Below are 26,020 nucleotides of genomic sequence, written 5' to 3'. Positions count from 1 at the left end.
CACCGAGGCGAGAACGCATCCTTGGTCTCCGGGGTCACACCCTAAGCCCTCGGCGGGGTCCGGACCCTGCCCTATGCGGCTCCGGATCTCGGTGCTGACCCGAACGCAGCCTTGCCCTGGTAGCCCGAGCGGAGCAGCATCGGCTTCCGACCGGGACCCGCCCCCGGGCAGCGGCGCCCACGCCCAGCGCGGTCCGCTGCCCGGGCGCAGTGCAGCAGAGAGCACACTCCCGCTCGGCGCACGCGCATCGAGACCCGCGCCCTCCGCGGCGGGAGGGGCTAAGGGGGCGTCCCGGGGTTCGGGGGAGGAGGAGGCGGCGGGCCGCGTCGCCCTCATCCGGGCTCGCGCTCGCCCTAGCGCTCGCCCTCCGCCTTGCCGAGCCCCGCGAGGCTGAAACGCTTTCTCCCAGCATGCAGCGGGAGGAGGGATTTAACACCAAGATGGCGGACGGCCCGGATGAGTACGATACCGAAACGGGCTGTGTGCCCCTTCTCCACCCGGAGGTGAGGGACCGCGCCGAGCGCCTTCCGGGCCCTGCGGCCCAGCGGCTTCGCTTCCCCAGCCTCGCCCGGGGCGGTGGCTGATGCGTCCGCGCGGTGACCTGTGCGGGACCCGGGGAGGCTGAAGAAGCGAGTCCAGGCCCGAGCGCGGCGGCGAGCGGATAACGGGGGAGGAGATAGCGGGGCGGGCCCGGCCGGGGCGGGCTCTGGGACGCCGTCCCTGGCGGTGCCTGGAGGACAGAGGTGGGGATGGCAATGGTCCTGTTTTGTTGCTGCGTTGCCTGCGGGTGCAGAGACGACGGAGGCCTCCTGACACTTTGGAACCTCGGCTGAAGCCCCTGGTCTTGCTCCAAGCCTCTCCAGGGAGAAGAAGAAGACTATCTGCTTTTGATTTTCTTCCCCTCTTCCCCTCTTTCATGGTGGTGAATGACACTACCCTTTCCATTAGTTCACCCGTACCTGGGGGATAGTAGTTTCTTGGGCAAAGTGATGTCCTTCCAGAATATGGCATAGCAACCAGCTCGCCGCTGGTGACGGCGAATTTTGATGTTTGAGTGTTTGCCCTTAAGCCATAAGAAAAGAGAGAGGGTCAGAACTTTCGGGAATAAACCCACGCACACATTAGCGTGTCACAAAGTAACGCTGTTTTGGGACTATTGGGAAGGGTAGACAGCGCAACACGTTTCCCACCGTTTCTTTTGTATCTTCTCATGAAAGTGAGCAGTTTTCTGTGTGGGATCAGTCACGTTCTGCAGTTGTTTACCTCCCAGCTTGTAGCTGAGTTTGTGTTTAGTTAAGGCCTGGAAGCAATTCTTTGTGCATCCAGGTTTTTTAACCGTACGGTTCTATGTGAGGTGCGGGGAGGGCAGGAAAGAGTAGCGCAGTTTCCTGCAGAACTCTGGTCTTGTTTTGAGGTTGAGGGTTGTGTACAGACCCGTGGTGTTCACTACAGGGTGAACAAACGTGGTTACTTTGCGTTAGATTGGTTTTATTTCTTTATGGCTTTTGCATCTTCCTTTATTTTTCTTTTTATATAATTGTGAATAACAAGGACCACTTTCGTATTAATACTCCGTTATTTCATAACTTGATCATATATATATACACACACACATACATACATATATACATACATAGACACATAGATACATACATACAAATATACTACACACATAAATATATACACATATACACATTATCTATACTTACACAAAATGAGACAGTTTCTTAGAAATATATGCCAGGACAAGTCTTGTTAGAAAAGGATATTTTGGGTTTCTGACACAGCTATGTAGTAAGACGAAACTTTTTGAAAAATTAAAGTGGTAACAAACGTAGAATTGGCATTAGAGATTTCTTTTGGTTTACACCTAGTCCCTAGAAATAGGTCCAGGAACTTTTCTGATGTTATGTTGTATTTGTGGTTAAGGGATATTTCTGTTCATCTGTTCTGTGGGTATATTTCAAGCACTTAAAGTGTTTTATGTATTTTAATGTACTGTGACATTCAGTGGCAGTCGGATTAGGAGTTCAAAGCTGTCTTTGATAGTATGAATTGGAGGCCAGCTTGGGGCTCAATGAGACCAAACTATACACACACACACACACACACACACACACACACACACACACACACACACAAAACCCTTTCCTTTCCTCTTTGTAAAAGTATATGTCGTTACCCTAAACATAATTTTGCAGGGTGTGGTAATTCACATCCAGTATTTGGGAGTCAGGAATGTCTCTAAGTTCGAAGTCAGACTAATCCACTTAGCAAGTTCCAGGCCAGCCAGGACTGCATAGTGACACTGTGTCTCAAAACATTTTTTAACCTAATAATAATCTAGAGATTGCTTGGTGTAATAGAGAGCTCGAAGTTTAGGTACCATGAGTTTGTTGTTTAACAGATGGTATGTTATTAGAAAATCAGCTTCCCCATTGTTCTCAGATGAAATTGATAAGATATAGATTTCTTTTACCAAGTAAGCACTAGGTCTAGTAAGTTTTAAGTTCTGTAACTTTGGGGACTGACTGAAATTGTTATTACTTTCTGTGGTTAGTTTCTTGCACCTGCTGTAGATGTGGTAGTGCTTCATTCCTTACAATGTGTTAGGAGCAGAACAGGACAGGCTGTTTGTCTAGAGTTTTGTGAAATTGGGGTGGTGATGGTGGTGATACTTAACTAATGGTCCATTAAGGAGCTAATGGAGCACATAGGCTTTTGTGTCCGACTGACAGGGATTACCATTCTGATGCTACTTCTGTTTGATCTCAATCTCTTCCTGCTTTTTTCCTTTTTCCTCTTCCAGGCATGGTGTCTTGTAGCCTTCAACTCCCTTTGTATCCAAAAATGACCTTGACTTTCTAATTCTCATACGGTGGATCAGCTATGTGCCGTAACTTCCTGTCTATGCAGTGCTGGGGAGTGAACCCAAAGCTTCGTGCATACTAGGCAAACCGTGTTGCTAGCACCTCATCCCTAGTGCTGGATTCTAATTTGGAATCCTCAGTAATTAAATGAAGAAAAAACGTCTTAAAGTTTCTGTTTGTTCTTCAGACAATATCAATATTTCCAGACTGTGTTTAACCATATGGGAATGTAAGTCAGAATTCACGAATGAACACATTTTAGGCACTCTGGTAAGGTCATCTTTCCACTTTCACTACTAGACATGATGGTTTCTTTTTGAGTGATATAGAGATTTATTTGTGTTGAGGTTTTTTTGGGGGTGGGGTGTGGTGAGACAGGTTTTCTCTGTGTAGCCTTAGCTGTCAGGGAACTCACTTTGTAGACCGGGCTGGCCTTGAACTCACAGAGATCTGCCTGCCTTTTCCTCCCAAGGGCTGGGATTAAAGGCAAATGCCACCACCACCCAATTTACGTGTTTTTAATTTATAGGATTTACATTTTGTAGAAATGTTTCATTTTACTTTTTTCTTTGGATTTAATGCTGTCACAAAAGTTTCTAAGTATTTGTTAAATGGATAAATTATTTGTGGGATAGAGAGTAGGTGAGCAAACATGGCAGAACACAGCTATAATACACATAGGCGAGGAACGGAAACAAGAGGATTCCAAGCTCCCAGCCAGAGGAAAGCTACACAGCCAGACTGCGTCCCTCGGGTTAGACAGAGTCTAGACAGGAGGTTAGAATCCGCTATTGCAAAATCACCAATTTGTATGCAAAGTGTCCACTACTAAAACCCTTTTAAGACAGATATGCCGTTGCATGGACAGTGGAACATTTTTAGAGGTATTTTTGGTAAGAAAAAGCTTACTTTCTAAATGAAATGCCATTATATGAATACGTGTTTATCAGATTTGGACCATGTGTGGTACTGAACTCAGAAGTGAGTGTGTGTGTGTGTGTGTGTGTGTGTGTATGTGTGTAGGGTCAAGGAGAAGCACTATAGGATACTTTTAAATGTGCTCTGCTGTTTACTGTCGTTGAGGTAGAATTATATTTTCCTCATTGTAAAGTTGGATTGCTATTTACTAACCTTGTAGTCATTGTTAATGTTAGTGTTAGATAAGCTACAAGCTACTGTTTGAAAATCAGCTATCACTTTGGGACTGATAGGCCATGGCCTATCGTAGTGAATACTGAAAGGGAAGTTGATATTACTGTTGCTCTGTTGAAATAGGTATTAATTCATTTTATCATGGAGAAAGAATTAAGGCTATTTGGAAATAGATAAACTGGCCAGGAGGGGATCAGGATGCTGGTTCTGGCTCTGTAACCCCAAGTTAGCAGATGCTTAGCTATTCTTAGTTTCTTTGCTTTTTAGATAAAGAGGCTAGATTAGATGATCTCCAAGATTTCTTTGAACTCTGATGTTTTGATTGAAGTTGTGATTTAGTTTTTGTTTTGGGAAGCAGTAGGATAATCAACTTGAACATCTAACCGCTATACACAAAATATTTCAGACTGTTTGAGTAACTGGACGGAATCCAAGTTAGTGCTGAACGGAGCAGTAGCCTGCTAGCAGTGTCAGGTTCTAGTCACTCAGAATAACCAGTTAGGAGACTGGGAGGAGGGATACAGACCATATGTTGGTTTGCAGTCCAGCAGCCGCTTGTTTTTTAGTAGCTGGACTTCAGCAGATCAGCTCAGTACTTCAATAGAAGGAAATCACAAACCCCCTTCTGCCAGCCTATTGGTAGGGCGCCATGTGTCAGGAATCTGACAGCACTGGATTGGAATGCCTGAATTACCTGGGCTCTCATTTTCTCTTCACTTCCTCCTTTGTTTTCAAAACCTGGTACAGCATCTTCCCACTTCCCCCATGTGTCAGGAATCTGACAGCACTGGATTGGAATGCCTGAATTACCTGGGCTCTCACTTTTCTCTCCACTTACTCCTTTGTTTTCAAAACCTGGTACAGCATCTTCCCACTTCCCCCATCCTCAACCAACCACTAGCTACCACTGTGTGTGTGTGTGTGTGTGTGTGTGTGTGTGTGTGTGTGTGTGTGTGTGTGTGTGTGTATGCATGTGCACATGTCTTTTAATTGGTGCCACTTTATTTTACATTGTCTTTATCCATTTTATTTTCTCATGATTTGGCTCTGTTGAATGCTACAGTGAAACTATACCTGCCATCTCACAGGCTTGCTTCCTAGTCTCCTTTTTCAGGCTCCAGTAGTGATATCTTTTTTCCATTTGTACTTTTCATCCTATTAAGTATTTAGAGGTAGATTTGTTTATGTGTATAAACTAATGTCTGCAGACAGGATTTTTTCCTGTTAGGTTACTGGCTGGCAACTCTGTCATCACACTCTTTTTTGCAGACATTAGATAGTATGCCTTAGGGTGTCTTTTTTCTTTTTAGGATTTTTTTTAATTGGGTGTGGTAGAACACACCTTTAAATCCAGCACTTGGAAGTATAGGCAGATGGATCTCTTGAGTTTGAGGCCAGCCTCTATAGAGTTCCAGCACAGCCAGAGCTACACAGAGAGACACTGGTTCAAAAAACAAACCAAAAAAAGCTTTATTTTTATTGTTTGTGTGAGTGTGTGAACATGCTTGTGGAGGTCAGAGGAAGGGAACAGAGCTCCCTCTTGCTGGGCGGTTGTGAGCTGTCACACGTCAGTGCTCAGAACTGATCATGGGGCCTCTGGCAGACCAGCAGGTATTCTCAACTGAGCTAGTTTTCCAAGCTCCTTTTTTAAAATTGAAACAAAAATGCTGTAAATCATAATTGTACTTTTTAGATTTTAAAGACATAATAATGACTGAGTCTATATAAAATGAAAAATAGGATTATTGACTTTATGGAGTGTAATAAATCCAAAGTTAAAAACTAGCAGAACTGAATTTTTTACTTTGCGGGGGAAAATGTCATTTTTCTATCCTGTATTTTTTTTTTTTTTCAATCTTAATGTTATTTGTTGTTAAGATAGGGTCTCACATCGTCCAGGCTGGTCTCTCACTGTGTCCTGTTGGATGACCTTGAGTTGTAGATTCTTCTGCCTCTCCTGAAGTACCTGGGTTACAGGTATGGGCCCCAGGCTCAAGGTGTGGTTTATTGAAATTGTCAACTTGACACAATGTAGAGTTCCCCGAAAAGAGAGTCTTACTGAGGAACTGTCCAGGTTAGACTGGCTTTGCTGGATTGTTTTGACTAAATTAATTGATGTAGGAAGACCCAGCCTGAAAGTGGGCGGCAGTGTACCTAAGGGTTTGGGTCCTTGACCTAAAAATAAGCTGAGCACTAGGCAGGCAGGTGTGCATCCATTCTCTTGGCTCTGACGTGCATGCCACTAGTGGCTTCAAGTTTGGATTTCTTGACTTCCCTCTTACAGCTGATTGTAGCCTTGAATCACAAGCTACTGTAAACCCTTTTCTCCCCTAAGTTGTCTTCTTGTTAGGGCATTTTATCAAAGTAACAGAAACGAAACTAGAATACCCAAATTTTCATCATAATGACTCGTGGGGATTATTTTAAAAGTATTATGAGTGAACTCTGGAGTACATAGATAGAAAACTGTAAGTGTGAGCAATGAATGATTTTAGGATGCTTGTATCCAAATCCCAGTGACCTGGGCAAACTTCTGAACTCTTGTGTTCCAGCTGTCTACGCCAACACCAAGTTATAATATTTTGAGATTATTGTAATAACTAAATGAGCTCTAATTTATGCAGAGTTCTGTGTTTCGCCATTGATAAACAGAGTAGATCTTAGCCATTAATGTAATAATAGACAGCATCTCAAATTGAGCAATTGTGTGTGTGTGTTTGCGCGCACGTGCGCGTGCGCATGCAGGCACTAGCCTAGAGGTAACTGACTGAATGACCACAGTAAGGAATAGTCTCGAAGATAGGTGGAGGACTTTTATGATAAACCCTTTTGCTTTACTCTATGTTCTCAAACAGTGTTTGTAGAACATCTGGGTATGACTTTGTCACAGACTTGAAGCCACAGGGTGATGAAGTGTATGAAGTAACACATTGTGAAACAGAAGACTGAGTGAGATGTGTGTGTGCGTGCGTGCGTTAAAGGAATGGATTGTAGGCTGTTAGGGTTTGTTGCGGATGCTGTGGTGGGGACAGCTAAGGTATGTTAGAAATATAAGAAGGCTGAACGAGTAAAGGCACGCAGACAATCTGGGTTCAATCCCAGGGGCCCACATGGTGGAGGAAAGAGCTAACCCCTGAAATTGTCCCCCACATGAGGGCTGTGGCACCCCCTTCCAAAATAACTGAATGAATGTAGCAAAAAAATTTAAAGGTATTTTAAATGTAATGTGCATTACACAGACCTCCAAACGATCTCATTGTCAGTCACAAAGGTGTTTTACTGTTAAGATGCATAAGTTATTGTTAAAGGCATCTTGCCATTGTATTACTAGTGTAAATGGATTACTAATTTAAATGTTGCAGGTGCAAAGTTTAAGGGTAAATAAATCAAGTATCTTAATTTTGAGTTTTGAGGATGATATTTATAAACATACGAATAAGAATCTCACTCAGTGACTTTATTTATCCAGTTCTGGGACAATATCTTCTTTGAGGGTTCTGTTAAAAGAGTTATTAGTGAGTGAGCTGGAAGGAAGGTCAGTGAACCTGTAGCCTTCTGAGAAAGGAAGTAACTGCAAGGAAGGCAATGCCTTGAATTGCAAAGGGTTAAACCATATGTTTTTCTGTGCAGAAAAATTGGTGCACTAATTGCCAAAATTAGTACCACCCAAAAGTAAAAATTAAGAGAAAAAAAACAACCTTACCAAATGAATTCTGCTTTCTTTAGAGTTACCCATGCCAAATAGAGTGTTTCTTTGGTAAGTCAGAGTACTCCCCAGCGGACTTTGAGTATCCCTCATGTGTTGATGTGGAGTTGATGTGGAGGGCTGAGTGGAGCTGAAGGCTTCAGAATGCCAAATGGCTTATGTTTTTAATTGTTGTCACATTCTAGGGGAAAAAAAAACAAGTGAATGATTTTTCTGATTGTGGCCACTTTCCAGTTAATGAAGGATTTGACGAGAGATGAACAAAACTAATGGGATTATCCCTGTTTTCATAGGGGAAAAATCTCGTTTTTCACTGATTATGGAGTTGCTCTTATTAGAAACTTCTGATTGCAAGTGTCAACAACTTAAAAATTAGTTGGGTAAAGGGAGGATTTAATTTGCTGTCTCAGATACCCCATGAGGTCCTGTCAGGGCACAGTTGCCCTGAAGGAGAGCCACAGCCTGGGCTGAGACTCTCACCACTCTTCCTTTCAGCTGTGTCCTCTCCTGCTGGGGAGCAACCTTCTTTAGTCTATGTGATATAGACATGGAAGCCAGGTTTAGTTATTTTTACTTTTTGGCCAAACTGCTCAGACCATCTCAATAGGGAGGCGAGGCTCAGATTTAGTTTCTGGGCCTGCTTTAGACCACCAGTTGCTGGTCAGGACGAGGTGACTGGAGCTGGGGAGGAATGTCTGGGCAAACAAGTGACTTACCACTGTTGTGATCTCTTTATGTCCAGCTGTCATTTATCTTTTACAATCATACTCTGAGAGGTGTTAGGGTAACTTAGTCAGGCTAACTACATAATACAGTTTCTAATGAACTACTGGGGGGCATTGTTATGAATAACCTGGACTGGGAATTTGTAAACCATTTTGTGCAATGCCACATAGTTATAATATTTTTTCAGAATGTCAGGCTGTACAGTTACCATAACAATTGCTGGACTGTGCTGCTGTATAAAGCAGCTGTAAGCAGTCTGCATTCTGGGTTCCTGTAGCAGCTAATTGTAAACTCAGATGATGGGGCTGTACCTTACCAACCTCTGATTCAGAAGAAGATGCATAGAAACTCCAAGAAATTTATGTTAAAGAACATTTCAACCCATTGAAAGCTCTTTATCTCTCATATCTCAACTTCATCAGAACTGTGTTCATGGGGGACATGAATTAGATGAAGAATACATGTGTATTCTCAAGTCTGAAAGGGAACTTTCCTTCAATAAACATGCTTCCCTACAGAATTCTTTACTGTATGGGTTTGTGTTATATTTGTTTTAAAAGAGTTTCAAGGGGATTCTTATAAGTGCCCCTTCATTTCATTCTCCACCTTTCAAACCTTGTTTTGATACTTGGGCAAAGTTATATACAGAAGAAGGAAGGGTACTAATTTGGCATTTAATGTATGAGGCATTGTGCCAAGTTAATGTTATTGCCTCAGTGTGATACATAATAGCAATAATTGTTAACACTGACCTGTAACAATGAGATAAGTGTATTAGCACAACCAATTTAAGCATATTCCCACATAGCTTACAGATAAATGAGACTCTGACTATGCTTATTTTATTTGTCTTTGACAATTACTGTGGGTAACCCCTAATCTACTTTTCTAACTGCTGGACTGGCTACTCCCTAGTGGTATACCCCAAAATACTTGTTTCTCCTAGCCATGTGCTTATGGTCCATCTCCTCTCAGAGCCGCCTTCTCTCCTCTCACGGATTGCTTTCCCACACCAACCAGGAAACTCCAAACCCACCTACCTTTAATTCTTCCAATAATTGGCTGAAGCCAGTTTTATTTAACCAATAGTTTTAAATTGAGGAACAAGGTTTATACAACAAAAGCTTGTAAATGTGAGAATTCACTCTTAGGTCTAGACCTTCTAGTACAAAATAATTATAATACATTGCAATAGACCAAACCTCAACACTAACTAACTCAGCATTCCACACACTTTTACCTACGTATTCTTTAATTTTCACTGCTTTGTGTGCCTATTTTACAAATGAGATAATTGATGGATGTGAAAGTCAGATTTGCTGGTGAGCAGAAGAACTACGTAGAAACCCAGGTTGCCCCTGTGATAGAAATGATGGAGTTACAAAGTTTATCATTGTTTGGTTGACACCAGACACCTGTGGTTGCAAATTTTTTCATCTATGCTGTTTTTTTTTTTAAAGATTTATTTATTTATTTATATGTAAGTATGCTGTAGCTGTCTTCACACACCAGAAGAGGGCATCAGACATCATCATAGATGGTTGTGAGCCACCATGTGGTTGCTGGGATTTGAACTCAGGACCTCTGGAAGAGCAGTCAGTGCTTTTAGCCGCTGAGCCATCTCTCCAGCCCATCTATGCTGTTTTTAATCATGTACAGTTTTTTTTTTTAAGTTATCTTAGGTTTGGCTAAGTTATATCCTATAAAATTGAATAGGAAGTACAGTGAATTCCCATGCCCCTTTCCTCTACTTTGTAATTTTTCCCTGTCATCAGCATACAGCAACAGAGAGGTACATCTGACAACAGTTCAGCTTCTATTAGTGTGCCAGTGCCATTCAATCTGTACTTTATATTTAAGGCTCATTCCAGGGCTTGTACAGCCTTTGGCTCTTAACTGATGTATGTTTACCATTATTGAAGACTCCCTAAAATTTCTTTTTTGCTTACTATGGAACATACATTAACTAGAAACCATACTTCACATTTTATTCTTGGGCAGCAGTATCCAGTGTCTGTGATGCTCTTTATAGCTATGAACCCAGTCATCCGTGCAGCCATCAGGGCAGATGGTCAGGACTCAGGCTGGGCATGATGACGCTCACATGTGCTATGAGCACAGAACTCGGGAGGGTATGGCAAGTGGTTATTGGAAGTTCGAAGCCAGCCTGAGTTATAGTGTGTTCCAAGCCAGCTTGGGTTATATAAGATCCTGTCTCTGTTCTTAAAAAATGGAATACTATTGAGCTCAAAAGAAAAATCCAGTCATAAAATTTGTAGGAAAATTGCTAGACTTCAAACAGAATATTAAGAGAGTTTATACTATCTCAGAAAAAACCCGTATGTTCTCTCTCATATGTAGGATCTAACCAACAGTGTAGGTGTATATGTAAACAAATGGTACATGTGGGTACAGTAGAACATGTAGAAATGAGAACAAGAAGGGCTAAATATTAGGGATTAGGAAGGGCTGAGCGCAGGAACGGACATGCGTTATGACAGAGGACAGCTAATCCTCTGGTTTTGAAGTCTGTCTGGATTCTTTTGTTTTTGATGGTTGATAACGGCATGAGAATATAGTGAAAACATGAAATCCAGTGTAAACAGTGCAGTTTTCATAGAATGACGTGTATAGAAGTTCATTGAAATTTATAGACTGAGTTTAGTTAATTTGGTGTGTGATATGTGTGTATGTGTGTGTGTGTGTTTGCGCATGTTTGTTTCCTGAGATAGGTCTTACTATGTAGCCGCTATCCTGGCACTTACTGTGTAGACCAGGGTAGCCTCGAATTCATAGAGATCTACCTGCCTCTGCCTCCCAAGAACTGGGATTAATTAAAGGCATTCACTACTATGCCCAGCTAGCTTGTGATGTTTTTTGCATTTGCCAAGTTTTTTACAATAAACTTTATAAAATTCTTTAAAAAGCAACCAGTTTGGTCAGATTGATAAAGATGTGTGTGTGTGTGTGTGTGTGTGTGTGTGTGTGTGTGTGTGTGTGTGTGTGTGTGTGTGTGTGTGTGTGTGTGTATATATACAGATGTGTATGTGTGTATGCGTGTGTTGTATGTGGAGACCAGAGGAACAGCAAGTGGTGTCAGGAACTGTCCTTGTGTTTTGAAAGGGTTTCATTGGCATGAAGCTCAGTGGTTAGGCTAGGCTGGTCAGAGCAATACCCCAGGATTCGCTGATCGCGTCTCCCCAGTGCTAGGCTTATAAGTGCACTCATGCTTCTTTGTTATGTGGGTCTGAGGATCTGAACTCAGGTGGTCAAGACTGCATGGCATGAATTTTATTGACTGAGCATTTCCCAGCCCTACCTGAGGAGGTGGGTGGAGGTGGTGGTGGAGGAGGTGGGGGTGGAGGAGGTGTGGTGGAGGAGGTGGAGGAGGAGGTGGGAGGAGGTGGTGGGGAGGTGGTGGAGGAGGAGGAGGTGGTGGGGAGGTGGGTGATGGAGGTGGGAGGTGGAGGAGGTGGTGGAGGAGGTGGTGTTGGAGGTGGTGATGGAGGTGGAGGTGGAGGAGGTAGTGGAGGAGGTGGTGATGGAGGTGGGAGGTGGAGGAGGTGGTGGAGGTGGTGGAGGAGGTGGTGGAGGTGGTGGAGGTGGTGGTGGTGGAGGAGGAGGGGTAGAGGTGATGGTGGTGGAGGTGGTGGTGGGAGGAGGTGGTGGTGGAGGAGGTGGTGGTGGAGGAGGTGGTGGAGGAGGAGGTGGAGGTGGTAGTAGTAGTAGTAAACGAGTATCTGTGATTGTTCCTCAAGGTGTAACTGTACACTTGCAGGCTTATAGCACTGGAACGCATGACATGTAGCTTGGAAGGAGACTCCATTGTTGTGGGGTTTCTGGGTGGTATTGTGGTGTGTGTGGTGTGTGTGGTGTGTGTGGTGTGTGTGTGTGTGTGTGTGTGTGTGTGTGTGTGTGTAGGTTAGACATGTAGGGAGACCAGCTCTGACCATGAAAATCTTATCTCCAACACTGTAGAAGATCTTGTAAGTACTATAACCCTCCAATACAAATGATAAAAAGGTTGTAAGTGGTTCCACTGGCAGTTCTCTCTGTGATACATGATAGTAATGGTGTGGTTTCCAGTCACATCTTTGTTTGAAACTTTGTCAATGTCAGTTCTAAAGGAAACTCCACTCCTCAAAGTTCTGGTAGTTAGACAAAAGCCAGCATTCCTCAGGAACCTGATGCCATTCCTCCTCTTAAAAGGCAGTCAGTTTCCTTCTCACTGATCGAATGGACAGATGGCTGTCCGTGGCCTCCTGGCTTTGTCCACATCACCTCCTCCTATACCAGACCCTCCTTCAGCTCAAGAGCTCACTCTCCCAGCTGTGTACTTTGCCTGTAACCCAGCTGTATTGGCTGTCCTCGTTCTTGGTCTTGTTGTTCCCCATGTTCCTGACCCCCAGTCTCGTCTGCTGGTCACATTTAGTGTACTACTTTGTCTCTCTGTTCTGGGCTCTTCCGATGCCTCCGGCTGGCCTCCCTCCAACCTCCATCTTCTGTCTATAATAGAAACCTTCCCTCAGCCATACCTTGGAGCAGTCTTGTCAGTTTATAGTCTCCAGGAAAGTTCAGAACAGTACCTAGGAAGTAAAATTAGTGATTCTTACTAATTTTATTTTTTAATTTTTAAAAGCTTTACTTATTTTTAAAATTATGTGTGTATATTGTGTGTTGGGATGGGGGTTGTGTGTTGGGATGATTGCAGCTGTGTCAGACCCCTGGAGCCAGAGCTCCTGGACTTGTGAGTCGTCTTAGTGAGACACTGGGGATAGATGTTCTCTGAAAGAGCTATGCTGCTCTTACCTGCTGAACCCCTTTTGTCCCCTGAGATTGTTTTTCCTGTGCATTTCAAGATGACCGCACAAGGCTGCTTTGTTAATCTTGCTTTTCTCTCTGTTTGTGTGCATGTGAAACAAAGCCCCATTTAGTTTATTTTAGGTTTTGAATTTGTGACCTTGAACTTTTGAGCCTTTTGTCTTAAAGTGCTCAGATTATAGGTGCCCAACCACCCATGATTTATTGGGGATTGAACCCAAGGCTTCATGCTTATGTCAGGCAAACACTCTTACTAACTGAGCTACAGCCCAGTCGGCGTGTGTGTGTGTGTGTGTGTGTGTGTGTGTGTGTGTGTGTGTGTGTGTGTGTGTGTGTAATTAAATGTAGTCTAGTACAAGAAAAGGAACATAGTTTGGAGAAAAATGAAATAGGCTTGGACCTAGCATTATAACATAGCGGGCTAAATAAAAACTTAACACTTTCTGAATGATCTATTACTCTAGTGTGTGTTCTTTTTTATTTTTTTAATTGGATGGCATAAGAATTTTTTGAAGGTATGAGAAATTTAGGGCAGGAGAGATGGCTCAGCAGTTAAGAGCACTGATTGCTCTTCCAGAGGTCCTGAGTTCAATTCCCAGCAACCACATGGTGGCTCACAACCATCTTTAATGAGATCTGATGGCCTCTTCTGGTTTGTCTGAAGGCAGCTATGGCATACTCACATACATAAAAGAAATAATTCTTAAAATTAAAAAAAGTTTTAATATGAGAAATTTAAGCCACAGAATTTTTTAAGCCTTAAGAATTAGTGACATAGGGGTTGGGGATTTAGCTCAGTGGTAGAGCGCTTGCCTAGGGAAGCGCAAGGCCCTGGGTTCGTCCCCAGCTCCGAAAAAAAAAAAGAACCAAAAAAAAAAAAAAAAAAAGAATCAGTGACATAATTATTGTCAAATTTTAACAACTACAGAAGGGTATGTGGAAGAGAGAGTCCTGCAGCACCATGTCCCCAGAAGACCTCTGCTCTGGACGTGATGCCCCTACCACTGGGGCATTTGCTGAGAAGGTTTTTGGCCAAATAGAAATATTTCAAGCACACACTTACATAAAATGATTTTCTTGTCAACATGTAAGTGGTATAATATGTTTTAGAAATTGTCATGTTTTCCTGAACCTTGTTTGGGTATATAATTCTATTTCAGAGCGTAATAATCTTACCTTTATGGTGTTTAAACTGTATTTTCCCATGCAGTATCCCCCCATGATATGAGGCTGTTTGAAATAAGTAAAATTGATAAAAATAAAAATTCACATTTCAGTCATAAAACTGAAATCTTGAGTGTGTATTAGTGTTATGTATACTCACATACATAAAATAAGACTCTCTTCATATTACATGAGCTCTATTGGACAGCAACCATTTGTGTAGGTTTTCTACATCTTCCACAGACGTCTTTTGGAGAAATTGCTTAGTTGGTAAAAGCTTGTGTGTGCAAGGATGAAGACCTGGGTTTGACCCTAGAACCCATGTAAAAGTTGGGCTGAACAGTATGCAAGTGTAATCCTGGAGCTGGAGACGCAGAAACAAAAGGTTCTCAGAGCTTGCCAGCCAGCCTGCCTATCCAAATGTCGAGCTCCAGGTTCAGTGAGAGATTGTGTGAAAAAGCAGTGTGGTTAAGGTCATTTACTACTCTTCCAGAGGGCCAGAGTTCACTCCCCACCACCTGCATTGGGCAGCTCACAAGTGCATGTAACTCTAGTTCCAGCGGATTTGGCACCCTCTTTTGGCTTTTAAGAATGCCATACATAAAGATAATAAGTTTATGAAAAAAGAAAAAAAGATGGAAAGCCTTGAGGCAGACATTCCATGTCAACTTTAGGCTCCAAAACCCATGCACACATCTCCATGCACAGACACACGTATACATATACACAAACTCGTAGTACATGAGTGGAATCATTTAGAATGTAGCCATACAGGATTGATTGCCCATTCAGTGTAATTCTTGGAGATTTGTCAGGTGCTCGTAGTGGTTCGTTCCCTCTTGTTGCTGACTACTGTTCCATAGTATGAGTAGACCATTTTATACATACACTGTAAATTACCTGGGTTCCCAGCTTCTAGTTATTATATTTGTTACAATATACAGAACATACTTGTTATATTTAGTTATAAGTATTTGTGTGCAGATATTTATGTAAGCAAAAATTTAATTCTCAGAGGAAATGCAGTTTACTGGATCACATGGCTGTATATTAATGTTTTCCAGAGTGGCTATGCATTTTGCATTCCCACCAGCTGAGTATGTATGATATAATTTCCGCATCCTCATTGGTATTTGATGATGTTGCTTTATTATTTCATTGTTCTGGCTTCTCTCCAATCTGATTTTCAAATTGCTTTTGTGATTCAGTTAAGTTGCCACTCTGTAGGAGAGCGCTGGCAGGGGTACAGACTGGAGTATGGAATTAGGATTGGGTGTTTGTGTTAAAAGGTGAGACGTGTGCATGAAACAAGAACTTTGTATTAAGTGTGAGGGGTTAAGGTGAACTGGAGAAGTAGGGAAAGAAAGGAGACAACTTTTGATGGGCCTCTGTTAAGGATCATGAGTATGATAGTGTTGACTTCTTGCTGGGGAAGGGAAGGGTTGTAGATTTGCTAGCCAAAAATTTTAAAATTATTGAATGCACATGTGCGATGAGTGCATGTGTGTGTCACATGATTTGCATGTGTCATAGCACATGTGTTCAGAGGATAGTTTAATGGAGTTGAGTCTCCCTACCCTTGTGTAGGTTCCAGGGATTGAACTGAAGTTCCCAGGCTAACCCAGCAAGCACATTTATCTGCCAAGCTGACTATTAATTAGTCCCCAAAACACACATGCATGAAGAGCTTATTTACAAGGGCACTGATAACGGACCATTAGGTTTTATCATGGTTAACAGCTGTTTGATTTGGGATTAGGAAATAAGGAACAAACTAGCTATATTGCAGTCACACAAGTAGGGAAGTTTTAACTAGGCCAAAGATGACAAGGCATTTGGTTTCAGATATTTTATGTCAAGCCTAAATATAGATGTGGAGACAACAATTCTATTAAATTATGACTGACCCGCTCACTCTGTCTGTCTGTCCTTCCTCCACCCCCCTCGTTTGTGTGTGTGGGGGGGTGTGTGTGTGTGTGTGTGTGTTTGTGTTGTGTGTGTGTGTTGTGTATGTTTGTGTTGTGTGTGGGTGTGTGTGTGTGTGTGGGGGGTGTGTGTGTGTGTAGTGTGTGGTGTGTGTGTATGTGGTATGTGTGTATACTAGTTTTTTGCTTGCTCTCCACCTTACAGTCTGAGGTAGTCTCTTGCTGAACTCACTCTTCAGCTAGCTTAGTCTAGCTAGCTTGCTGGAGAACCTGCCCCTTGTTTCTCAAGGGTTGGGGAATAAAGACAAATTTACCATACCCATATGGCTTTAAGTAATCACTTTATCTAAGGAACCATCTTCTCAGCCTGTTGCATACCCCCTTTCTTTCTTAGATAACATCTTCCTAAGTAGCCAGCCCATGCTAGCCAGGAACTTGTAATGCTCCTCCCCCAGTGTCCTAAGGGCAGCCACACCCTTGGAAATGGTTAACCCACCCTAATGTTTGTGATATAGCACCATTGCCTGTTAGCCACTTCCCAAATGGCTGATGATATTTAATATCCTTTCTCCTGTATATTTTCTTTCTTGTATCTTTGATAAAGAATCTCTTGTCCATACCAGTTTACTGGGGCTGCTGTTACAGAATAACACAGACCAGATGGTTTACACTTGGAGAGCCCCCTCCCCAGTTTTGGAGGCTAGAAAACAAAGGTCCAGATTAAGTTGTTGACGTGTGCTTTAGTGTTTAGATGTCTGTGGTCTCACTGCCTTTTTTAAAGCTATACTTTTTAACATTTAGTTTTGTAGTAAGTTTTGAGTTAATTTCTATATAATTTGAGTTTTAAAATTTTGGTTGATCTTTTTTTTAATCTTACTTTTGCCTATGGATTCCTATTTATTTCTGAAAACTTTTCTGAAATGCTTTTATATTATTTAAAAAATAGCTGAGCAAATACATGGGTTTTAATTTCTAGGTTTTGTTTGTTTTTGTTTTTCTGTTTCTCAAGTCTTTTTGTGTCTAAAACTAAGGCAGTCCTGTGTGATGTTGGTAACTTTTGCTTTTAATAGTTCTTAAAATTGACTTTGAGAAAATAGCAGGTGTCTTCCTATATAAATTTAGGATAACCTTGTCTGTAGCTACAAAGAATCTTAAGAGATTTTGATAGAAATTGCATTAAACCTATATAAGTTTGAGGAGAATGGCATCTTTATGATGAATATTCTTTCATAAGTATAGTATACATGTCAGCTTACCCAGATTTTGATTTCTTTCATTAGTATTTGACATACGATGCTGCAGATGATGGCTATGCTGACTTGTGCCCCTTATTTGCTGACATTTCTTTTCTCTTATGCACCACCAACTCTTGGCTCCACCACACCATTTCTACCAGTGAAGAAAAAATTCTCCATTTTCGAAACAAAACTAAACACTGTTATTTTCCTTAAGTCTCATTTCTGTTCTGACTTTCGCTTTTATTGGTAACAAAACTTCCCTAAAAGAGTTGTAGGTAGTCGGAGTTCTGTCCATCTTTTCTTAAACCGTCTCCAGTTAAGCACATGCCCTCACCTTGTCAAAATAGTCTGACCTCACGCTGCTAAGTCCCTAGGCCAGTTTGACTAGCTTTCTTTGTTTGAAGTGGAAAGGTTTGGTGTTTCTCTGGTCTCTGGGAAAAGAGAAGTCTGATGAATCTAAGCAGTGAGAGGAAGCAGGCTATGTTGTTAGTGAGGGATAAAGTGGTACTGCCACCTGGAGGCAGTGTAACGGTGAAGGCCAGAACATAGCCATTTTATCTGTGAGTAGCAGCTTACCTAAGTTGACGAGATCTAACCAGCACAGTATCGAACAGAATAATCAGGGGCAGTATTTGTGTGTGATTTATTGGTGCAGTGAAATACCATTTAGCATTGAGAGAAGGAGCGCTCTGTGTATCAGTGCTGATTAATCTTAGAACAACAGTGCTTACTTGTGGCATGTGAGATGAACGCTGACACACGTGCGTACAGGAGGGTATTTGGTACAGCTTCGCTCGTCCTCTCAGCCTTTTCCCTCTTAGAGCATGCTGCAAAGAATGGATCAACAAGGCTTCCTGCATTTGAAAGACCGAGGTTGAAGTCGCCGGAAGTATATTATCTGCCCCACAACTCCATCACCTCCACCCTGTCCAAATAGAGATCGTTTAACGGGAGAAGATTCTTTGAAGAACTTAAGGCAATTCTATCTCAACTGACCTAATAGTATTCTTGCTAAAATTAGGCTGTGCAACCAAACAAGGACAGGAGTCAAGGTCAAGAAAGGGCTCAGTTGAACATGGTGGCTCATGCCTGTAATACCACCAGCATGTGGGAAGCAGCTCTGGGTTCACAGGTTTGAAGCCAGGTTGGGCTAGATAGTGAGACCTTGTCTCAGTGTTCAAAAGAGCTTAACTAAGTTTTCTCAAGGAGGTCAGAGTAGACCTCAGAACTCTCAAGATGCCCCGGTTGAGAAAGCAAGCATTTGAATATCTCCATAGGTGCTAATAACTGAGAGAAAACTACACACAGTGCCAACTCTGCAGCTTAGACCGTGAAGGGAAGTCTGCAGAGATGATTAAGGCTGTGTGGTAGGAAGTTGTTCTTGCAAACAGGAACAGTGGTTTTGGATTTCTGATCCAGAAGCCTGAGATAGTAAATTTGTGTTGCTTTAAGCCACTAGGTTTGTTACAAGAGAGATAGCAAACACAATTCCTTCACACAATGCCTAACAATTTGTTTGCATAGTAATGGGAGCTCAGGTAATAGGGTGGCTAGCTGGGTGTTTGAGGGAGCTGAAGGATTTAAAAGATGGCCTAAGGCCGAGTACATCTTCTAAGTAGGATGACTAAGACGAGCTAAGGTATAAGATAGCACGATTTTTAGAGTACACAGCTTGAAGATGTGTAGGGTGGGTAGAGGAGAATGGTGATAATACAGCTGAAGAAAAAAAGTACACTGGGGCAGGTCCATGGAAGATTCTGTCAGAGTGCTGAATGTGCTCATTTACTTGCTAAACCTGATGATAGACATTGGAAGAGGGCAGTAGAGGCAGAGGCATGGATGGACTGAGAGGTGTTTGTAAGGGTAGAAAGCAAGGCCAGTAGGGATTCTCTAGAGAAAAGCGTTCTTGAGTCTAGCTGTTACTTTCTTGTTTCATTTCGTTTGTCTGTTTTGTTTTTTGACACACAGTTTCTCTGTATAGCCCTGGCTGTCCTAGAACTCTGTAGATCAGGCTGGCCTTGAACTCAGAGATCTACCTGCCTTTGCCTAGGAATGCTGGGATTAAAATGTTTAAAAGATATTGTTTCAGAATCTCTCAGAACCATTTTGTATCTGACTCAGTGTTTTGGGACCTATTGGAAATGTGTTGAGGACTTGAGTTTGGGACGCTGGTAAGTGCTGTTGGTCAAGAGGAAGGAAAAGAGGGGTTGGGGATTTAGCTCAGTGGTAGAGCGCTTGCTAGCAAGCGCAAGGCCCTGGGTTCAGTCCCCAGCTCCGAAAAAAAGAAAAGAAAAAAAAAGAGGAAGGAAAAGAGACTTCCAAGGTGATTTCAGTTCATTTAGTAGATATATTAAAAGGATGCTTGTTTAGAATCTTGAGTTGGATGAAAAAGCTGATAATTATTGTCAAAAGCCAAAAACATAGTTTTCACCAAATTAAGACCTAATTTAATTTTTAATGTGAGTATGGCCCGGAAACAGAGATTGAGATCACCCTAGGTACCATTTTCTAAGGTCATAAGAAACCTCACCAAGCTTTTATAGGAATAGAATGAAGAGAATCAAAAATCAAGACACCTTTTAATTAACTTGTGAAGCATCAAGAAAATGGATTCAGCACAGCAGGGATATCTTTCCCATAGGCCTCAGGTACTATCTAATGTCAGTCTTAGTTTGGGCTTGATGAGAGAAACCAGGGCTCTAGTCATACATTCCAAAAGTATTTACCTAATGAAAAGTTAAAAGGTAATTAAAAAAAAAGTTACAAGGTGTTGGCACAGGTAGAAAGGTAGGCTAAAAGGAGCCATTTAGGGAGCTAAGCAAGCCTACAATAATCTGTCTCAGGACCTGCAGCAAGCAATTTAACATAATCATTGATTAGAATCAGTCTTGTAAAATGTTTAGTATAGGTAATTTGATACTTTTTGCTAATGCTTGGGCATGAAAATGAGAAAATAGTCCCACCTGTTTTTAGGAAATTAGATTGTTTTTAGACTATTCAAAGAGATGTTCTTATATCCATGTGTACTCATATATGTAAGAAATAATTGCTCATGAGAAATCTGTGAACATAAATTAGCAAAACCATATAGTAGTTATAACCATCTTTTTTAAATAAAGGTGATTTTTAAAATAAAGATGATTTCTAGAGATCTATTTGTGTAGCTCTCATGATTATATTACTTAGGATAAACAGGTTCTGCTGAGATCTCAACCCTGAAATGTTAGCAGCTTCAGTGTAACTACATATATGGTTTAGGGTAAGCAGGGGCTACTTTTGGACCCAGAATTACTGTTTTACTCTTTAGAAGGATTGCTAGTGTCTGTGACCCAGAGAAGGTGAGAGTGAGGCATATATTTATAGTTAAAAATAACAACTTATCACCCATACATACCACTTCAGACGGCCAGGGTTGTAGCATCTTTCTATATGCTTGCCAAGTGGGAAGATTTGGCCAATAGCTCTAATGATTGTAGTTGTATTTAAATATAAAAACCAAAACCAGAGAAGCCCAAGGAAAATAATTTTGGTCAATAGCTCTAATGATTGTAGTTGTATTTAAATATAAAAACCAAAACCAGAGAAGCCCAAGGAAAAGAATTTTTTTTTAAAGATTTATTTATTGTATGTGAGTACACTGTAGCTGTCTTCAAATACACCAGAAGAGGGTATCAGATCCCATTACAGATGGTTGTGAGAGACCTTATGGTTGCTGGGAATTGAACTCAGGACCTCTGGAAGAGGAGTCAGTGTTCTTAACTGCTAAGCCATCTCTCCAGCCCAAAGGAAAAGATTACTGTCTGTGACTATTAGTTGTAGAATGTCAGAAATACACTGAAGTCATAAATCAGTAATATTAGAAATGGGACATATATCTTTAAGTAAGAAAATGGGTAATATCTAATCTTGCATATACAAGTCTGATTCCACCATGTTAAATGAATCTCAGGACTCCAGTAAACTTCTGTTCCAAAGTTTATGAACAGGAAATTTTCAAAAATAATGAGAATACTTACTTTTAATTAATTAATTATTATGTAGTCCTTGCTGTTCTAAAACTGACTATGTAAACTAGACTCCCCTCAGACTCACAGAGATCCACCTGCCTCTGCCTTAGAGTGCTGGGATTAAATGTGTGTGCTACTGCAACCATCAGAAATGTTATTTTAAAAAGGGAGAATTTTAAAATAATGTCCATTGCCATGGGAAAATAGTTAATATATTACAAATATTGTCTTGTAGCTAGACAATACTACTCAACATCCTTTTTAAGGAATGAAGAAATGTTAACCAAGTTAAAGGGTTTTTTTTTGTTTTGTTGTTGTTGTTTTGTTTTTTTGTTTTTGTTTTTGTTTTGTTTTTTGTTTTTTGAGGCAAGGTCTCTCTAGTGTGTAACTCCGGTTGTCCTGGAACTTGTTATATAAAACCAGGCTGGTCTCACACTCACAGAGATCCATGGCCTTTGCTTTCTTAGTGTTGGGATTAAAACATTTTTCAATATGAGAAAAAAAATCACATCCATTCTTTTATTTATTTATTTATTTATTTATTTATTTATTTATTTATTGTGGTGCATGTTTAGTGATAGTACTTGGGAGGTTGAGGCAGGAGCATTATGAGTTTGAGGTCAGTCTGGGGTACCCAGTGAGACTCTTGTCTTAAAAAGAGGGCACTAGTATCCTGCAAGGCTCTGCTGTGCTATAGATATGCGATGGCACCTGTATCTACCCTATTGTAGTTTCAGTCTAGTGCTGAGGAGAACTTTAGAGGGTGTGTGGAAAAGGAGCTCACACAGGACATAAGAGATTGGCAGGACTAGGCTGAGAATTCAGCCATCAGGGAGGGGATGCTGCAATGTGCTGCAATACGTCAGTGTATGGAGTACCTAGAAGCTATCGTGCGAATACCAGGTGATAAGAAATTATCAGGATAGTTTAGTGCAGCTACAGCTTTGTGTGGTGGTCTGTTGTTGACTGAAGTGTTATGGGATGCATGACTGGATTCAGGCAGTTAGATCTTCTGTTAGCGTTGCTTGTGTACCTAGAACAGTTAGGAAAAGCTAGTACCTGAGAATAGAAGAGAGCTCAAGCTCACTCTGTAGGTCTGGCCGTTTTAGAACTTACTCTGTAGGCCATCTGGCCTTGAGCTCATGAAGATCCGACCGCCTGGGATTAAAGGTGTGTTACACCACGCTTAAAGAGGGATGTTCTTGCATGTTGTTTTCCTCTGAGAGACCATGTGGGTTCTTTCCTCTATTAGTGTCTTAGGGTTGGTCTGGGACACAGTGTTGGAGCTCAGGCTGTTCTAGAGTTTAGAAGAGCAAAGAGTTGGCACTAAAGAGTGAGACTTTCACAAAACCTAGAGTTGAATGGTATGAGGGACAGTTTCTAATTTCTCACTAATTTCTAATCATAGAGCTTTATAGTTTGGGGCTTGTATACAAGGGGTAGATTTATCATTTCAACATGCTTTTTCTTTAGAATGTGGATTCTAAGCATAATTACTTTAATAATGAGTATTTGTCAAATAGCACAAAAATTAAAGTGCTAAAATATTTTCTGTACCTTTTCATTTCTTGTTTATGTGCCTTCTCTCTTTAACAGGAGATCAAACCACAGAGCCATTATAACCATGGGTATGGTGAGCCTCTTGGGCGGAAGACCCATGTCGATGACTATAGCACATGGGACGTCGTCAAGGCTACACAGTAAGCTTCTCTTACCGTGCTTTCTTTCTTGGTCGTTCTTCTTCTAAATCTGAGTTACATACTCGAATACCTCAGGGGAAATGTCAGTATCTCCATTAAATTATTGTAACTCCCACCAGCTCTTAGTTTTTGGTAATTTATGGAATTGCCATTTTGTGGAAATTTATTATTTTACATTACGAATATGGAATTAACAACTAGAAAACATTTCCAACTTTAAAAGTACCTTTGAGTTTAAAACATGGGATTATATTCCATATTCCCTATCCCTCAACCAGTACACAAATATAACATAGTTAATGTTATATTTGCATATATATTTACTATACTAAGGAATATCACAAAAATGTTCAAAATATGGTCTTCAAAATGTCAGATTATGTTGATCTTTGAGATTGGACAAGGAAATGATGGATGAATCTAAGAATGTTATAATTCAAATCATTTGGAAGTTGAAATACAACGACATTTTTATCTGCAGACAAGAGAAACGTGAATTGAGTCCTTCAATATTTTAGAATTGTTGAAGTTAGATGTGTATATCACAGTTAATGTCATAGTATACTTTGATCATTCGTATATCTATGTTCAAAAGAGAGCATGGTAGCATATATTAATTTTATAAGATAATAGATTCCATTATGATATATCCATGCATCCATATAATGTACTTTAACCCTATATTGGCTCCCTTTATTATCCGTCTTCCTCCCTCTGGTCTTCTTCCTGGTGTGTTTCCCTTCTATTTTCTTTTTTAAAAGTCTAGATATTGTGAATGTGATGATATTGTGAAAAAGGTTTTTGTTTTATTTTTGAGACAGGGACATATACATACATACATACATACATACATACATACATACATACATACATACATATACATACATATATATATATATATATATATATATATATATATATATATATATCCTTGTCTGGCCTGGAGTCACTGTGGAGACCAAGCTGGTCTCCAACTCAGAGAACTGCATGCCTTTGCCTCCTGAGTACTGAAATTAAAGGCGTGTACCACCATACACTACCTGAAAAATCATATTTTAATGTATCGAACTTCCAGAGCAGTTTCCTATGTGGGAAATAAAACATTAAGATCATGGTACTTAAAAAATCTGCTTTTCTTGCATATTGACTAATTCAAGTTAGAGACAAACAGAAAATATCAGATGAACATGATTACTCTTGATCCTTCTCTTCCAATTGAGTGTTTTTATTAGACTATACCTTTTATACTAATATATACTAATTATACATAATGGTGTGTGTGCGTGTGGGCAGGCATGATGGAGCCAGGGATGGCAACAATACGAGGCCTCTCTGACTGTGTATACCGCTTACTTCTCTCTTGGGTACATTATAAATACAAGCAGAAGCTCTATTGTTGGCCGTCAGTGACTCCTTGTTGCTCATTCCTTCTGTAACCTTCCCTATGGAAGATCTTCCCTATTTCCAACTCGCCAGGGGAAGGATTGGGGGAGGGGTGACTGGAGGGGCCATGAGCAGGACGTGAAGCGAAGAATAAGGAACTATCTGGGTTGTGGCGCTTACCTTTAGTGCTCAAGCCCTTTGCTCACACACTTTTAACGCTCACGCACCTTTACTGCTACACTAGTGCTCTTTGCAGAGGGAGACACTGGAAGATTTTCTGAGGTCAGAGACAGTCTGAAAAAAGTAAAATCGGTCAGTCAATCAATCAATCAATCAATCAATCAAACAAATAAACAAAAAACCCCAAAGAAACAAAAATTATCCAAGTACAGAGTTTATCAAATTTATTTAAGTTTGTTTTTGTGTTATATAATTTCAGAGATCTAAGATTTTGACTAAGAATATGGTATGTGGCTTCTCGACAAGAGTTTTGGTGACTTATTTTCTGTTTTTTTTTTCATATTTTTTGTTTATACTTGAAATTCTTCATAATTAAATTAAGTGGCAGCGGGAGTTGGTTGATGGCAGGAGAGGACTTGGTGGTCAAGACGGCTGCTGTTTCAGAGAACCCAGACTTTGGTTCTTAGCACCCGTCTCTAGGATAGCTTGCGCTGCAGGTCCAGGGGGTCAGATTGCCCTGACCTCTGCAGTACCCGCTTACCCGTGCATGTACCCACCACACATATATAGTCAGAGTTAGTAACACCAGGTCTTTAATGAAAGAAGACATTACAGGGCTGCCTAGATGGTCTCTGGTACTCAGAGTGTAAGGAGAGAAGTGACTCCTGGGAGTTGTGTGCTGACTTGCACTGTGGCACACTTAGACGTGTACACGATGAATGCAGTATACTTTTAAAAATGAATTAAGAGTTGTTAACTTTGGGGACTGGAGAAGTGGCTCGCTGGTTAAACTCTCTTGTTCTTCAGCAAGCTAGTGGGCAGCAGTTCTCCATGGCCGGTGTTTCAGTCGCTGCCTGCAGGCTCTTGCCTGAGTTCCTTCCTTTGTAGTGATGGATGTGGTGTAGCCGCAAGCTGAAGTACTCTTCTCAGCTCGCTTTTGGTCAGTATGTAATCCCAGTAACAGGAAGAAAACTAAAACACTGTTATTGAAATTTAAATATTTTCTTTATGCAATTAAAATTAATATAATTTTCTACCCTTTCCTGTTAGATTAAAATTAGTAACTCCATTTTCATGGATTATTGGCTTGGCTTAATTTTTTTTTTTTTCCTTTTTTTCGGAGCTGGGGACTGAACCCAGGGCCTTGC

At 41.1% G+C, this 26,020-nt stretch overlaps 1 protein-coding gene across 1 annotated transcript in view; it reads left to right on the top strand.

Annotated features, from left to right (window-relative positions):
* The first annotated feature begins 306 nt into the window (after positions 1-306).
* The window catches only part of Zdhhc17 (zinc finger DHHC-type palmitoyltransferase 17), a 62,890-nt gene continuing 37,176 nt past the window's right edge, over positions 307-26,020 (top strand). Inside the window, exons 1-2 of the mRNA XM_032912296.1 lie at positions 307-503; positions 23,206-23,309. Coding sequence (XP_032768187.1) covers positions 411-503; positions 23,206-23,309 — 197 coding nt within the window. The 5' untranslated portion in view covers positions 307-410. The remainder of the gene's footprint in view (positions 504-23,205; positions 23,310-26,020) is intronic.

The sequence above is a fragment of the Rattus rattus genome, chromosome 1, assembly GCF_011064425.1.
Source record: "Rattus rattus isolate New Zealand chromosome 1, Rrattus_CSIRO_v1, whole genome shotgun sequence".
In the NCBI taxonomy this organism is placed as follows: Eukaryota; Metazoa; Chordata; class Mammalia; order Rodentia; family Muridae; genus Rattus; species Rattus rattus.
The sequence above is the reverse complement of the archived record's forward strand: the minus strand, read 5'-3'. Positions and strand labels throughout refer to the sequence as shown.